Consider the following 14520-nt stretch of genomic DNA (forward strand, 5'->3'; position numbering starts at 1 on the left):
AATAAGAAAATGTTATGGGTTATTTCCATCACGTTTTTGTTCAAAAGCATGGTATACGGCGCTTTTCAGTCCAAAAAAAAATAAAAATAAATTATAAAGTTAATGTATAATTCTTTTTATTTGACAATGAAACTCTGTGTTGATACATAAACACTGAAGAACACAATGGTCTAAGTCTATAAGCATGGCAGCCATCCCCAACTAAATACTTAACTACAGAAACCATTACCTTGTATGAAGGACCAAGCTGATAAATTGCAAATATCTGAGCTGCGTTGAGCGCTTCACTGAAAAGGTAGACGGCGGCCATTTGTCCACAAAACACTCTGTTGGCATCGGCCGTTTCAGATGAGCCCAAAAAACACTTGTCAAAAGTCTGAAGGAAGAGAAGTGTGACAATGGTACAAACGACAACAGTTAAAATACTTTCACCCATCAAAGACATGACTTGCAGACATCAATGTACAGGAAGAGCTGAAGGGTAGACAAAACCTTCTCTCCAAAACAGAACCCTATCTGCAGCAGAAAATAATTGGAAATCAATACACAGCAAGGTGCATGTTGAGTTACAAGATCATTTTGCTACAAATTTCACCCTCGGCATTGCAAACAGTAAAAAAAGCAATTTTGCGGTGGAATATCTGCACCTGTGAGAATGTACCAGACAAGCGGAAACCTGAAGGGGTTATCCAGCTTTCTAAAATTGACGGCCTACCTCCAGGACATGAAGAACATCGTGTCAACATTGAAGAGGTTGCATAAGCTCCACAGAGCTGGACTTCCACCAATCTAAGGCCCCTTTCACACGGGCGAGTATTCCGCGCGGATGCGATGCATGAGTTGAACGCATTGCACTGAATACCGACCCATTCATTTCTATGGCGCTGTTCACATGAGCGGTTATTTTCACGCATCACTTGTGCGTTGCGTGAAAATCGCAGCAAGCTCTATATTGTTTGCTCTATATTGTTTTTCACGCAACGCAGGCCCCATAGAAGTGAATGGGGTTGCGTGAAAATTGCAAGCATCCGCAAGCAAGTGCGGATGCGGTGCGATTTTCACGCACGGTTGCTAGGAGACGATCGGGATGGAGACCCGATCATTATTAATTTTCCCTTATAACATGGTTATAAGGGAAAATAATAGCATTCTGAATACAGAATGCATAGTAAAATAGCGCTGGAGGGGTTAAAAAAAAAAATTAACTCACCTTAGTCCACTTGATCGCGATGCCGGCATTGCCTTCTGTCTCCTTTGCTGAACAGGACCTGTGGTGAGCATTCATTACAGGTAAAGGACCTGTGGTGACGTCACTCCGGTCATCACATGATCCATCACACGATCTTTTACCATGGTGATGGATCATGTAATGACCAGAGTGACATCACCACAGGTCCTTTACCTGTAATGAATGCTTACCACAGGTCCTGTTCAGCAAAGGAGACAGAAGGAGATGTCAGCATCGCAATCAAGTGGACTAAGGCGAGTTAAATTTTTATTTTATTTTTTTAACCCCTCCAGTGCTATTTTACCCTGCATTCTGTATTCAGAATGCTATTATTTTCCCTTATAACCATGTTATAAGGGAAAATAATACAATCTACAGAACACCGATCCCAAGCCCGAACTTCCATTGCATGAGGCATTGAAGTGAAAACACTGGTTGTATGTTACAGGTTCAATATCATAATCTACCACAGGAAATATTTTAGTATAAATACAAATCTGAAAAACATTCGGAACAATAAATGCAGATTGATTACTATTCCTCTGGTCATACCGTATATAAAATGTCAGTGTTAGGGCTCATGCACATGACCGTATGTATTTTGCGGTCTGCAAAAAAACACAGATGACGTCCGTGTGCATTGCGGAACGAACAGCTGGACCCTAATAGAACAGTCCTATCCTTGTCGGGTTTTTTTTGCTGACCCATTGAAATGAATGGTTCCACATACGGTCCGCAAGAAAACTGAACGGACACGGAAAGAAAATACGTTTGTGTGCATGAGCCCTTAAAAGTGAAGGTTTTCAAATTTGAAAACAAAAAGTATAAACATGTATTAGTGGAATGTACAAAACCACAAGCTATAAAGAGCTCAATATATGTACTAAACCATGAAAATGGAAGCAGGCAATCCACTCACATCGCTCGTATTGACAAGCCAGGTTATCTCGCCATAGGAGGCCAGTTCCCCATTCACATAGCATCGCAGTTCACTGTTCTTCCATCTATTGTAAATGTGGACGATTGACACCATGTACCACTGAAAGGGAAAGGAAGAAAAAAAACACAAGGAATAGTTCACAAATGTAGCTGACAAAAATAAAAATCTTTCCATGAACACAACCAATTTAAACAAACAATATTATCGGCATGAAAACGCAGGCTGATGACCAACCACGAAGCCCATTTACACGCCGACTACATTGGATTGATATTGATCGAGTCCCACATTCTTAGGCACACTTTTGTTTCGTGGCCAACCAGTAGCACCATATAAACGAGGGGGAAAAAAAAATAATTATAAATGGCCATTAAACATTATAGTTTGACATAAATTCTTAATAAAACAGATGTTATGTCTTGGTTGGAACAAAATGGTTAAAAATCATTTGTTATGAGGTGTCAAAAATCCTGGATAATTCACATCAAATTTGTTCAACCACTGAGTTCAGACCAGGTGAAATGCCCAGCCAGGGCATGATCCCACTTACTACTGCAGAGGATTTTTCCAAAAAGTACAAAATGTTCTTGACTAGATTTTACAATAATACGGCTAACAGAGAAGTAAGAAATAGAAGACGTAATCCTTTGGTCCTGGTCAGCCCTGCTGTCCTCACTTCATGGTCTGTTCTGCCTCGATGACTAGGTCAGGTTATGATATCAGAGATCCCGGGTGCCTATTGTGCATTACACTCGTACATCACTGACATGTCAGCAATGAACTGGTGCACGGATTCCAGTGCGGGGCCGCAGCGTTTGCCCTTGCCGATGCTCCCTATGCCAGGCTAAATTCTGGCTCATTACATCCGTAACCTGTTCTGATATGCCATCTCAGGAGTGAGCAGAGTAGGCACAGGCAGGAGTCCTCTCCTCTAAATCCTGGGATACCACATCTGTACAGGGTACCAAGATGTGTGCTGCTGCCCATGCAGCGATCGCTCCGGCCCCTCATTGGAACCTGTACACCGTACTAGTCTAGGGACAATATAAAAGCACAATAGGCACTCAGGGGGTGGGTGCCTGTTTCTAAATCAATTAATAAAGTATATTGGACAAATGATTGTTAGGCCATTTTGAAATAAAGTTTAACAAAAGTTTAGTTACTTTCAAGACCGGGTGATTTTCAGTTTTATTTTATTTTTTCGTTTTCATTTTTTACTCCCAGCCATAACTTTTTAAATTTTTCATTCACATAGCCGTATGAGGGCTTGTTTTTTGCAGTATAAAGTGTACCTTCTAATGGCACCATTTACAGTTGCATACAATGTAGAGGGAAGAGGGGAAAAAACTGGGGTGGGAGTACAAGAAAAACACCATTCCGCCACAGTTTTATGGCGGTGGGGGTGTTACACCGTTTCCTATGCAGTAAAACAAATTTTTCCTTTGCATTGCCATATTCAGACCCCCATAACTTTAGTTATTTTTCTGTGGTCCGAGTTGAGCGAGGCCTTATTTTTTGCGGGACGATCTGTACTTGTCATTGATACCATTCTATTTTTATATTTTAACAGTATAGTGTTTTTGCACGCGACAGTGCCCATGATGTTCACGGGGTGGGGGGGGGGGGGGGGGGGGGGGTCTGCGGCTTCTCAGATTCCGTGGTCACGTCACCGGAGGGGTTTAATGTATGCAATCGACATTATAGTTGATCACATATATTAGTCCCGGGTGCCTGCTGTTTAAAACCACAGGCACCTGTCAGCCAAAGTGCCCGCTCCGCTCACGAGAGGTCACCATTTTTAAATGCCTGACACCCGACAAATTTACGTTGGGGCGGTCAGGAAGGGGTTAAAGGAGCATTCCTACAATGATTTTATTCTTTGGACTGTTAGAAAAGGTATGAACTGTAGTTAGGGTAATCTTTTATTACCAGGGAACTGTATTTACAAGTACTCAGCTGTGTCATGTCACCGACACTCTTGCTATCCACACATTTGGAGAGTCAGCGAGTTTCTCTGTTCATTCCTATGGGAGCCTCGATGTAAGTCTCATAGGAATGAGTATAGAAATTGGCTTCCTGTCCTCACGTAAAAGGCTGTGTCAGCTGGAGAGTCAGTGTCGGTCAGTTGACAAGCTGAGACCAGAACGGAATGGATAAATCACAACTACAGCCACCGATAATCTTGCCGACACTACAATTTACATGTACCTTACAGGCCAGGGGAAAAAAAATTCTAGGAGGGTTTCTTTAATATGCTGGATGTTTTAGTTTTTTAACATACTTGTTTTTTTTTTTGTTTTTTTTAAGTTGACTTAGACTTTGGCTACTGGATGAGAGAATTAGGCACGATACTTTTTTCTTTTTTGCAGTACCTAACTCTACAAATATGCAGCAGGCTGTGCCTCCTATAAAATAATAATAATAAAAAAAAAAAAATCATCTAGCAGATGCCAAGTGGGTGCTCTTTTTGGCATCTGTCATGCCCATAGGGGTCTATTGACAAGAGAGCGTTCAAACACTGTTAACATAGCTAAAGTGAGAAGCATAGCTCTAACGCCTCATTCACATGTCAGTGTTTGGTCAGTGATTTACATCAGCTAGGCCTCATGCACACAACCGATGCCCGACCGTGGCCGTATTGCAGCCCGCAAACAGCAGGTCCGCAATATGTGGGCACTGGCTGTGAGCTCCCCGCATCACGGATGCGGACCCATTCACTTGAAAGGGTCCGCAATCCAGAGCTGCGGTGTGGAACGGAGGCAGGGAACCCCACAGAAGCACTAAGGAGTGCTTCCATGGTGTTTCTATCCATGCCTGCGCAGCGCAAAAAAATAATTAAAATAGAACATGTTCTATTTTTCTGCAGTGTGGATGGATCACAGACGCATTCAAGTTGAATGGGTCTCTATCCGTCCCGGTCGCTGCACGGACGTTGCCCGTGCATTGGGGAAAGCAAATTGCGGTCCCCAATGCACGGAACGGGCCGCACAACGGCCGTGTGCATGAGGCCTTATTGTGAGGCAAAAGCTGGTGCAGCTCTAAACACAGAACAGGTGCAGATCTTTCCCTTATACCTTATGTCTGTGGAGGCTCCAATCCTGGTTTTGGCTCACAATCACTGATGGAAATCACTGACCGAACACTGAGGTGTGAATGAGGCTTAAGTCCTAACATCAACATGAAATGGGAAGGGAAAACACAAACTAAGCAACAGGGAAGCACATGAAAGTAATAACTAATCAATAAGCACCACACATCATACCTTCTGAGGCTTGAAATCGTACTTCACGCAGTGCTGGAAACCCTTTCCTTTGGACTTTATGGATGTGACAATTAAGCAGCCACCAACAAAATGAGCAGAATAACCAAGTCCTTTGTTTGTTCTAAAGCTTAAAAATAAAAATATACATATTAGGCAGTAATACAATGGCATATCTATAACAAGAAAACTAGACACTTAAAAAGGGCATCTGTCACCTCTCCTGACAGGTCTGTTTTACAAACTACTTGCATTCTGGATTATCTATTCATATAACTCTCCATTCGGGTGTTCCTCTGTAACGCATCTTAGAAATGTCTGAATAAACAGACAACTGGGTGTGACCTGTTGGGGGAGAGAGGATGTCCCAACACAGTTTGACACACAACTATGACTTAAAGGGACTCTGTCACCACTTTCTAACCCCCCCTTTTCAAAGTATTGTTATCTGCATGGCGCCCCTGTGATTATAAATGTGTTGTTAGAAGTTAAATTCGCCGTCTCCTTTTGATAAAAAGAGCTTTTATCTAACCTGTCAATCTTCTTGATAAGGTGCCCAGGGCGTTTCTTTTCGTCTCAATCTGCCGCCCGCCGCCGCCACCGTTGGTGCCCAGCTCCTCCCCTCATGCTTTCAGCGCCGCCTGAATGTAATCAAATACGCCTCCGGCTCTCTCTGTGCCCCCTCCTCCTTTTCAAAGATCCCGCGCGTGCGCACAGGGCTGTGCCTGATGCGCCCGTGCGGACATTTACAATCAGCCTCATTGAGCGAAGTGCGCATGCGCGCACTTCGCTCAACCTCCTCATCAGACGAGCACTGCAGCCTGCTGCAGTGCTCGTCTGATGAGGAGGTTGAGCGAAGTGCGCGCATGCGCACTTCGCTCAATGAGGCTGATTGTAAATGTCCGCACGGGCGCATCAGGCACAGCCCTGTGCGCACGCGCGGGATCTTTGAAAAGGAGGAGGGGGCACAGAGAGAGCCGGAGGCGTATTTGATTACATTCAGGCGGCGCTGAAAGCATGAGGGGAGGAGCTGGGCACCAACGGTGGCGGCGGCGGGCGGCAGATTGAGACGAAAAGAAACGCCCTGGGCACCTTATCAAGAAGATTGACAGGTTAGATAAAAGCTCTTTTTATCAAAAGGAGACGGCGAATTTAACTTCTAACAACACATTTATAATCACAGGGGCGCCATGCAGATAACAATACTTTGAAAAGGGGGGGTTAGAAAGTGGTGACAGAGTCCCTTTAAGTGTTTGAATAAATTGAAAAACTGGGTGTTACCATTCTCTAAGGTGCATAACAGAGGAGCAGCACAACACATAAGGGACCGGTGTTATAGGCGCAGGCCTCTCCATAACTTCGCCACATTCAGTGCCTGTTCTAAATGCAAGACCGCTACTATGCCTAAAACAGACTTAGAAAATGGTGAAAGAGATGAGCCTACCGGCCCGACCCCTTCCCAGCCTGCAATTTTAGACTTGGCGTGAGCGGGGCCAAGTTGCAGATTGCACCTAATTTATATATATTTCAGCATAGTAAATGACCCCCATAGTTACTAGAAAAGACGATCCAAAATCATCTCATGGAGAACACAAGTATTTAATATTTTAGACATCAGGAGAGGTGACAGGTTTTCTTTAAAAGGCTCAGAAATGAATCAGCTGGATATCCTGCACAATACTGTAATATACAGATCATAAAATTAATTATCTGTTAGCTCCAAAACACCCCCCAAACTAGAGTAAGCGGTGTATATTGTAAGTGATGCAGAGTCCAGTTATGTAATGGTCATCTTCATACTCACTTTTATTTCGACGCTGTGCTCCCACAAACCAGCAGTAAAATACATTGAGAAGGACTCCTGAGAGGAGTCCTCACAATTCGAGATGAGCGAACTTCTGTTTTAAGTTCGGCGTCTAAAGTTCGGCTTCCGGTTAGCGGAGGATCCCGATATGGATTCCGAATTCCGTTGTGGTCCGTGGTAGCGGAATCAATAATGGCCATGATTGATTCCGCTACCACGGACCACAACGGAATGCGGAATCCATATCGGGATCCTCCGCTTACCGGAAGCCGAACTTTAGACGCCGAACTTAAAACAGAAGTTCGCTCATCTCTACTCACAATGCAATTTACTGATGGTCTGTCAAAGCACAGTGTGGGCATGAAAGAGTATGAAAATAGTTCTGGAGCTGACAGAGTCCCCTTAAATCCTACAACTCCTAGCTCATAATACACTTTGCTCATACAGAGATGTGTCCATGGCAGAGAGAAAGAATCCACCTACCAATATAAATACGGTTTTGCCGTGTCCACGTTGATGTTGTTTATTGGATCCATTCTTAGCCAAGTGTGGAACGTGAAGCCATTCTGATATGGCCATTTTGCTATTGGAGGTAAGGCAATGGCCTGCGGTTCAAAAACAAAGTCAGCAGGTGGTAAAAATAATGTCATTTTACTGCTTGTGCCACCGTACACGGCGGCATACTTTCCTTCATCATAGAAACTACTACAATGCAAAGAAAACACAAATCTACAAAAAAGGCAAATACACAACATATTCTAAAATCCATATGGAAAAGGTTGGGTATTTTACTAAATAAATATATATTATATATATATATATATATATATATATATATATATATATATATATATATATATATATATATATATATATATATATATATATATATATATATATATATATATATATATATTTATTTATATTTATATCAAAAAGGGCAGCACTCCAAAAAGTAAAAGAAGAAAAAATCTTTAATTACCCATGCGGGACAAGCTTGTCCAGCATGGGTAATTAAAGATTTTTTTTCTTCTTTTACTTTTTGGAGTGCTGCCCTTTTTGTTATTTCTGTCTATTTGGATTGGCTTTCATCCACGCTGGGCCAGCTGCACCCGTATTTTTTTCTTTTTCTTTGACGGTGCTGCCACTGAACTTTTTTGCTCTCTATCTATCTATCTATCTATCTACACACACACACACAGCAGCAAAATCTACAGTACAGCTTCAACATGTGAACACAGTCCAAGAAATAAAGGGTAAACCCCACACTTTTTAGCTACTGCATGTGAAATCAGTGGATTGCGATAATCATACATGTTAAAAGATGCAAAGCAGACCCATCTCTTCCTACTTACTGCAGCACTCTTCCCAGGAAAGTTGAAAAAGGCATTGGGACCAAACTTTTGAGGCATGTGCTTTAACACCGACAACAGCTTTACTGCATGAGGAGGCTAAAAAAAAAAATGAAATATGCAAGATAAATCGCTTTACACTTAAAAAATAGTAAAGAGAATAAAATAAATACACAAAGATATATCTATAAAAATAAAATAAAAAAGCCTTAAAAGCAATGACAAAATGTGAAATAATGGTAAACTAAATAAATTTTATAAAACATGGTAAAAACCAGAGTGCCTTAGGCCTAATGCACACGGCTGTTTGGGTCCGCATCAGAGCCGCCGTTTTGGCAGCTCGGATGCAGACCCATTCACTTCAATGGGGTCGCAAAAGATGCAGACAGCACTCCGTGTGCCGTCTGCATCCGTTGCTCCGTTCCGCGGCCCCGCTAAAAAAATATAACATGTCCTATTCTTGTCCGCGCTTTGCGGACAAGAATAGGCATTTATATTGACGGCCGCCCGTTCCGATCCGCAAATTGCGGAAGGCACACAAGCGGCTTCAGTTTTTTTGCGGATCCGCGGTTTACGGACCGCAAAAAACGGAACGGTCGTGTGCATGAGGCCTTAGGGGTAATAGTTTAAAAAGCTATTAACATCTTCAGGGCAATTTTTTATGATTGCATTTTACTCATTTTGGGATTAAAATAATGTTTTCAATTGCTCTTTATTAAAACTTTTCAGCAAAATATTGACAGGTTAACCAGTTGTCTGAAGTGCCATAGACCAAATACAGATCTTCTACATAGTATCTGGTCGTGCCCGCAAGCCTCCATATATTAGGAGATGGTGAGGAATCAAGTCAGCAGACTCATGAGGATAGACATTCCATTGTCCCCAAAACAGATTCTGTTCCATTGGCACCCAGAGGTAAAGCCACTGCCTCAAATAGTACATATGGGTTTAATGGTCGGCCAAACGATGCCTGTTAAAACAGTGGCTAACAGCCTCTATACCTGTGCCTTCGGAAATCTTAAAGCAAATTAAGCACGGTTTGCGGATGGAATGCTTGGGAGCTGAGCATACTATTTATTAGTCTTCTGTATGAGGCCTAATGAAAAAATGGAAGGGGCACATATGTGCAGTACTAGATGATGAGTTGAGAACTTTCATAATGCCTTTCAGCTCAACCACATGGTACCTCCAGGAACACTTAAAAGGGACATTAGGGCGTCTAGAGCAGGCGATTAGGTAGATGTAGTCATTCTTGTCGGCAGAGGACTGGAGTGCCAGGCGAATGCTCAGGAACTGGGGAAAAGGGGGTCTTTAAGTGGGTGGAGGGGGGTTTGAATGTTCTTTCCTTATGTTAATTCATATGTTGTGCTGATATTACCAGATCGGAGAAGTGTCCAGTCTGTATTCCTTATTTATTAAATATGTTAAAAATCAAATAAAAATGCAGTTGAAAAAAAAAAAAAAAGAAAAAAAGCAGTTTGTCATAAAACGTTATGTTTTAGCCCAATTGTGAGCATCCTACTTTTTCTTTCACTTTGAGCTGTTAGACGGCTATGTATAGTCCTTATATCTGGATTTGTAACAGCTCATAAACACTTATTTAAGCTATATTCTTATCAGTAAGATAAGACCTGAGCTATGATGTGTGTTTATGAGCTGTCAGGAGATCAGTGATTTGGCTTCACACAGAGTAAACACAGAGACTGCTACTACAGAATCTCAATGTTTAACACCTATTGAAAAAAAGATTTTTAGCTAAAAAGAAGTATAATGCAATAACTAAAAAAAAAATACCCCCGCACTCAGTACTCTTTAATGATAAAGTGAAAACAGAATGTTCAAAATCTTTGCCAATTAGGAAGAAAAAACTATAATATTGCATTGAAATACATATTCAGACGCAGGATTTAGTTGACCTTTGGCAGTGATTACAGCCCCAGTCTTCTCGAGTATGATGCCACAAGGTTTGCACACCTGGATTTGGGGATTTTTAGCTACAAGATCTGTCAGGTTAGATGGGGACTCTTGGTGGACAGGCATTTTCAGATTTCTCCAGAGATGTCAGTTTGGGTTCAAGTCAGGGCTCTGGCTGGGCCACTCAAGGACATTCACAGAGTTCTTCCTAAGCCACTCCTTCGTTGTCTAGGCTGTGTGCTTAGGGTCATTGTCTTGTTGAAGGGTGTACCTCCAGCCTAGCCTGAGGTCCAGAGCACTCTGGATCATATTTTCATTAAGAAAATCTCTATACTTTGCTCCAGTCAGCTTACCCTCAATCCTGACCAGTCTCCCTGTCCCAGCCACTTAGAAACGCCACCACGATGCTTTCAAGTAGGGATGGTATTGGGCAGGTCATGAGCAGTGCCTGGTTTTCTCCAGATATGACACTTAGCAGTGAGACTAAAGTTATATCTTGGTTTCCTCAAGTGTTTTTTTGCAAGCTCCAAGCAGGCTTTCACGTGTCTTTTAGTAGAGTCTTTGTCTGGCCACTCTGCCATAAAGCCCAGATTGGTGGAATGCTATAGTGAAGGTTGACCTTCTGGAGGTCTCTACCATCAGTACAAAGAATCTTTGGAGCTCAGAGTGGCCAGAGTGGGGGGGGTTCTTGATCACATCTCTTTCCAATGCCATGCTCTCCCGATTACTTAGTTTGTTGGGAAGACCACAACTCTTCCTAGAGCTGGTTGTTCTAAACTTCTTCCATTTCAGAATTATGGAGGACACTGTGCTCTTGTACCCTTCTCTACTGACAGTTCTTTCCTCCTCATGGCTTGGTTTTTGCTCCAATATGCAATGTCAGCTGTGAGACATGGGTGTGTCTTTCCAAATCATGTCCAATCAACTGAATTTACCACAGGTGGTCTTCAATCAAGTTGTAGAAACATCTCAAAGATGATCAAGAGAAATGAAAGGCCCCAGAACTAAAATTTCAAGTGTCTTAGTAAAGGGTCTGAATAATTAGGTCCATGTGAAACTTTAGTTTTTCCTTTAATAAATTTGCAAACAATTCTCAATTTCTCAAATTTTCCATTTCTGTGATATTCAGTGCAGACTGATGGGGGAAAACTTGATTTTTATTTTTTCACAACACAACAAAAACATGAAAAAAAGGAAAGGGACTGAAGACCTTGCAAATGCTTTGTATGTTACAGAGTTTTCACTTACCCAATGTCCCTTTTCTCCCTGAAGGTTACTGAAAAACAGCTTTAGCTCCCGGACAGTGATGCTGTAACTTGCTAGCACCCCCAACATGTCCACCAACAAATCTGCAACAAATAAAATACAGTAGAATAAAGTCACTTGATAAGTACTTCAAGAGGAAAAAGAGGTTTGGTAGTTTAGCCAATTTTTTTCTTTTTTAGGGAATGCTTCTTGACTAAAAACACAAAATGTACAGTAATTCCCATTATAAACAAATTATTACCTGTAATAAAGGACTCTATACAGAGCCTATACAAAAATGAAAAAATGTATAGAAAGCATTTAGTGATGCTCAGAAAAATGCAGAAAAAAGTCCATGGAGAGAAGCACAAATAACCACTCAATATAATTAAGAGGTAAAACGTTTTTTCTTTTTTAACTACACAAAAATGAAAGAATTAGAGGATATTACAGCAAAATTATATAAAAAGGAAAAAAAAAAAAAATAATTAGAAAGAATGTACGTGGCAAATAGCATTCCTAACAGAGGCTCCCCCACTGAGGACACTATCAAAAAATACTTTCTTTCTCACCAATAGGAATCATTATACATAAATCGTACCAAAGTACGGCATAAACCTTTTGTACCATTTGTGGATTTCCCTCATTGGGATTGCCCATGTTTCTGTGTATAAACTGCTTCTCTCTCATTAAAAAGAACCTTTTTATGGGTCCAGACATTATAAAATAAGTAGCAGGTTATGTAGGGATGTAATATTGCTTACTAGCTTGTCTGGGCGCCGCTCCGTTCGCCCGCTATGCCCCCCTGCAGTTTTCCCGCCTGGAATGCTAATGAATAGCATCGGTACAGGGAGGAGGAGACTACCCTGTTTCTCAAAGGGCGTCTCCTTCTCCCGGGTAGTTATTTTATTAAGTCTGGACCCATGAAAGGTCCTCTTTAAAGTTAGCGATGAGATATCGCTGCAACCGCAAAGGAGCTGCAGAGCTAGCCAAGTGTGCAGTTTCTTCACTGATTTCTCATGCACAAAGGTGTTTCTAGTCACCCACTGTTCAGGAACTACAACATAGTCCCAGTCATTTCAATAGGACTATGGGAGTTCCAGAAACAGCAGAGTACTGTACTGTACTCTGCTGTCTCCCTTAGAGAGGAATGGAGTAGCAATGTACATACGAGATCTGTCGCTTCATTCATTTCAGGGGTCTCTGAGGGGTATGGCTCTCCATTCTCATGGTCAGTGAGGGGCCCAGCAGTAGGACCTCCACTGATCTAAGGGCAATTTCACACAAGCTTTTCAGTGCAGGAAGTACACTCTCTGTGACAGCGGTATTTCCCAGACTGAACGATGTTCCTGTGACCCTAACTTACAGCATTATAATGCTTGCACTGAATTGTACTGACAGTCTTATGAGAGTACAATTCAGAACAGCCAAGGTCAGGCCAGAAAATACAACATTATAAATCGGAACGGACAAACGGACATATGGAAACAGAATGCACACGGAGTAACTTCCCTGAATTGAATGGTTCCGCATACAGTCCGCAAAAAAACAAAAACGGGACGGACACTGAAAGATAGTACGTTCGTGTGCATGAGCCCTAATACTCACAAAAATTCATAAAACATAACTGGCAGAGTAGGTTTGTGTCACATGGCTCTCACAAGAGCAGTCACTGAACAATAGTAATGTTACTACCGGTACCAGGGATTGTCTTAATGGAATCAGATACTCGAGTGGAGGTGTGAAAAGTAAGGCGTAAATGAACTGACTGGAAGGGAGCATTCATAAGGTGTTGCTGATCACTGCCCAGTGTAAAGAAGGCAGCGATCAGTTATTGAGTTGTAAATGGGTACAAAAAAAAAAGTAAAATAAAATGCTTACTTGCTGGTAGCACATCGACCCCTTTAACCCAACGAAGTGCTGCCAAAAATGTAAACTGCATGGGGTATGCAGTAGCGATCATTCAGCCTCCATGTAGTGTCCATCCCAAGGATAGGTCATCGATATCAGATCAGCAGGGGTCTAACTCCCAGCAACCCTGTCAATCAGCTTTGCGGCCTTCTCTTAATTGTTTTCTTGCTCACCATCACAACCCCAGTGGTGAGCAGGTGTAAATACACCTAAGCCGTCCCATTCACTTTTATGGGACAGCTCCTTCCGGTTCATTTGAACAGGAAGGAGCTGTCCCATAGAAGTGAATGTAGCGGCAGAGCTGTAATTGCACCTGCTCACCGCTGCGGTTGCAACCACGAGCATGTAAACAAAGAGAAGGTCTTCTCTTCAAATAACTGATCGACTGGGGTGCCGGGGAATCGGACCCCTGCTGATCTGATATTAACTATCCTGAGGAGAACCCCTTTAAAAAGGTCCTGACACCAGCAGCCCCAGAACACTGTATAAGCTAGCACAAGAGCCTCTATATCAAGAAGTATCAATCATGCCACATCCTCTGCAGAACATCAAAATATGCTAAGCAGATACTACAGGACCTGTAGACTGACCACTTACTGGGGTGGGGCAATATTGTAGGGAGGATACCCGTCTAGCATGGCTGGGTGACAGAAGATCCCAGGGAGACCTCATGGCCAGAGAAAAACACTAGCATCCTGAAACTCTTTAGTGTCAGGAGATGGCATCTGCCCTACATACCACATTCTGCGACTTGCCTGCATCAACTTTGTTCGCAGACCTCTAAAGGGCACGATGTGCCAGCATGGCTGCATGCACACGAACTATGGGTCCTAATTGCAACGGTTTCCACTAAAGCGATGTCACTGG

General features: G+C 42.3%; 1 protein-coding gene across 1 annotated transcript in view; it reads right to left on the reverse strand.

The window, feature by feature from the left end:
• LRBA (LPS responsive beige-like anchor protein) overlaps positions 1 to 14520 on the reverse strand; it is a 640201-nt gene that overhangs the window by 577181 nt on the left and 48500 nt on the right. Inside the window, exons 3-8 of the mRNA XM_040418535.1 lie at positions 11746 to 11846; positions 8587 to 8682; positions 7715 to 7836; positions 5431 to 5557; positions 2148 to 2267; positions 230 to 376 (exon numbers count right to left, since the gene is read on the reverse strand). Of these exons, the coding sequence (XP_040274469.1) occupies positions 230 to 376; positions 2148 to 2267; positions 5431 to 5557; positions 7715 to 7836; positions 8587 to 8682; positions 11746 to 11846 (713 nt within the window). The remainder of the gene's footprint in view (positions 1 to 229; positions 377 to 2147; positions 2268 to 5430; positions 5558 to 7714; positions 7837 to 8586; positions 8683 to 11745; positions 11847 to 14520) is intronic.

The sequence above is a fragment of the Bufo bufo genome, chromosome 2, assembly GCF_905171765.1.
Source record: "Bufo bufo chromosome 2, aBufBuf1.1, whole genome shotgun sequence".
NCBI lineage: Eukaryota > Metazoa > Chordata > Amphibia > Anura > Bufonidae > Bufo > Bufo bufo.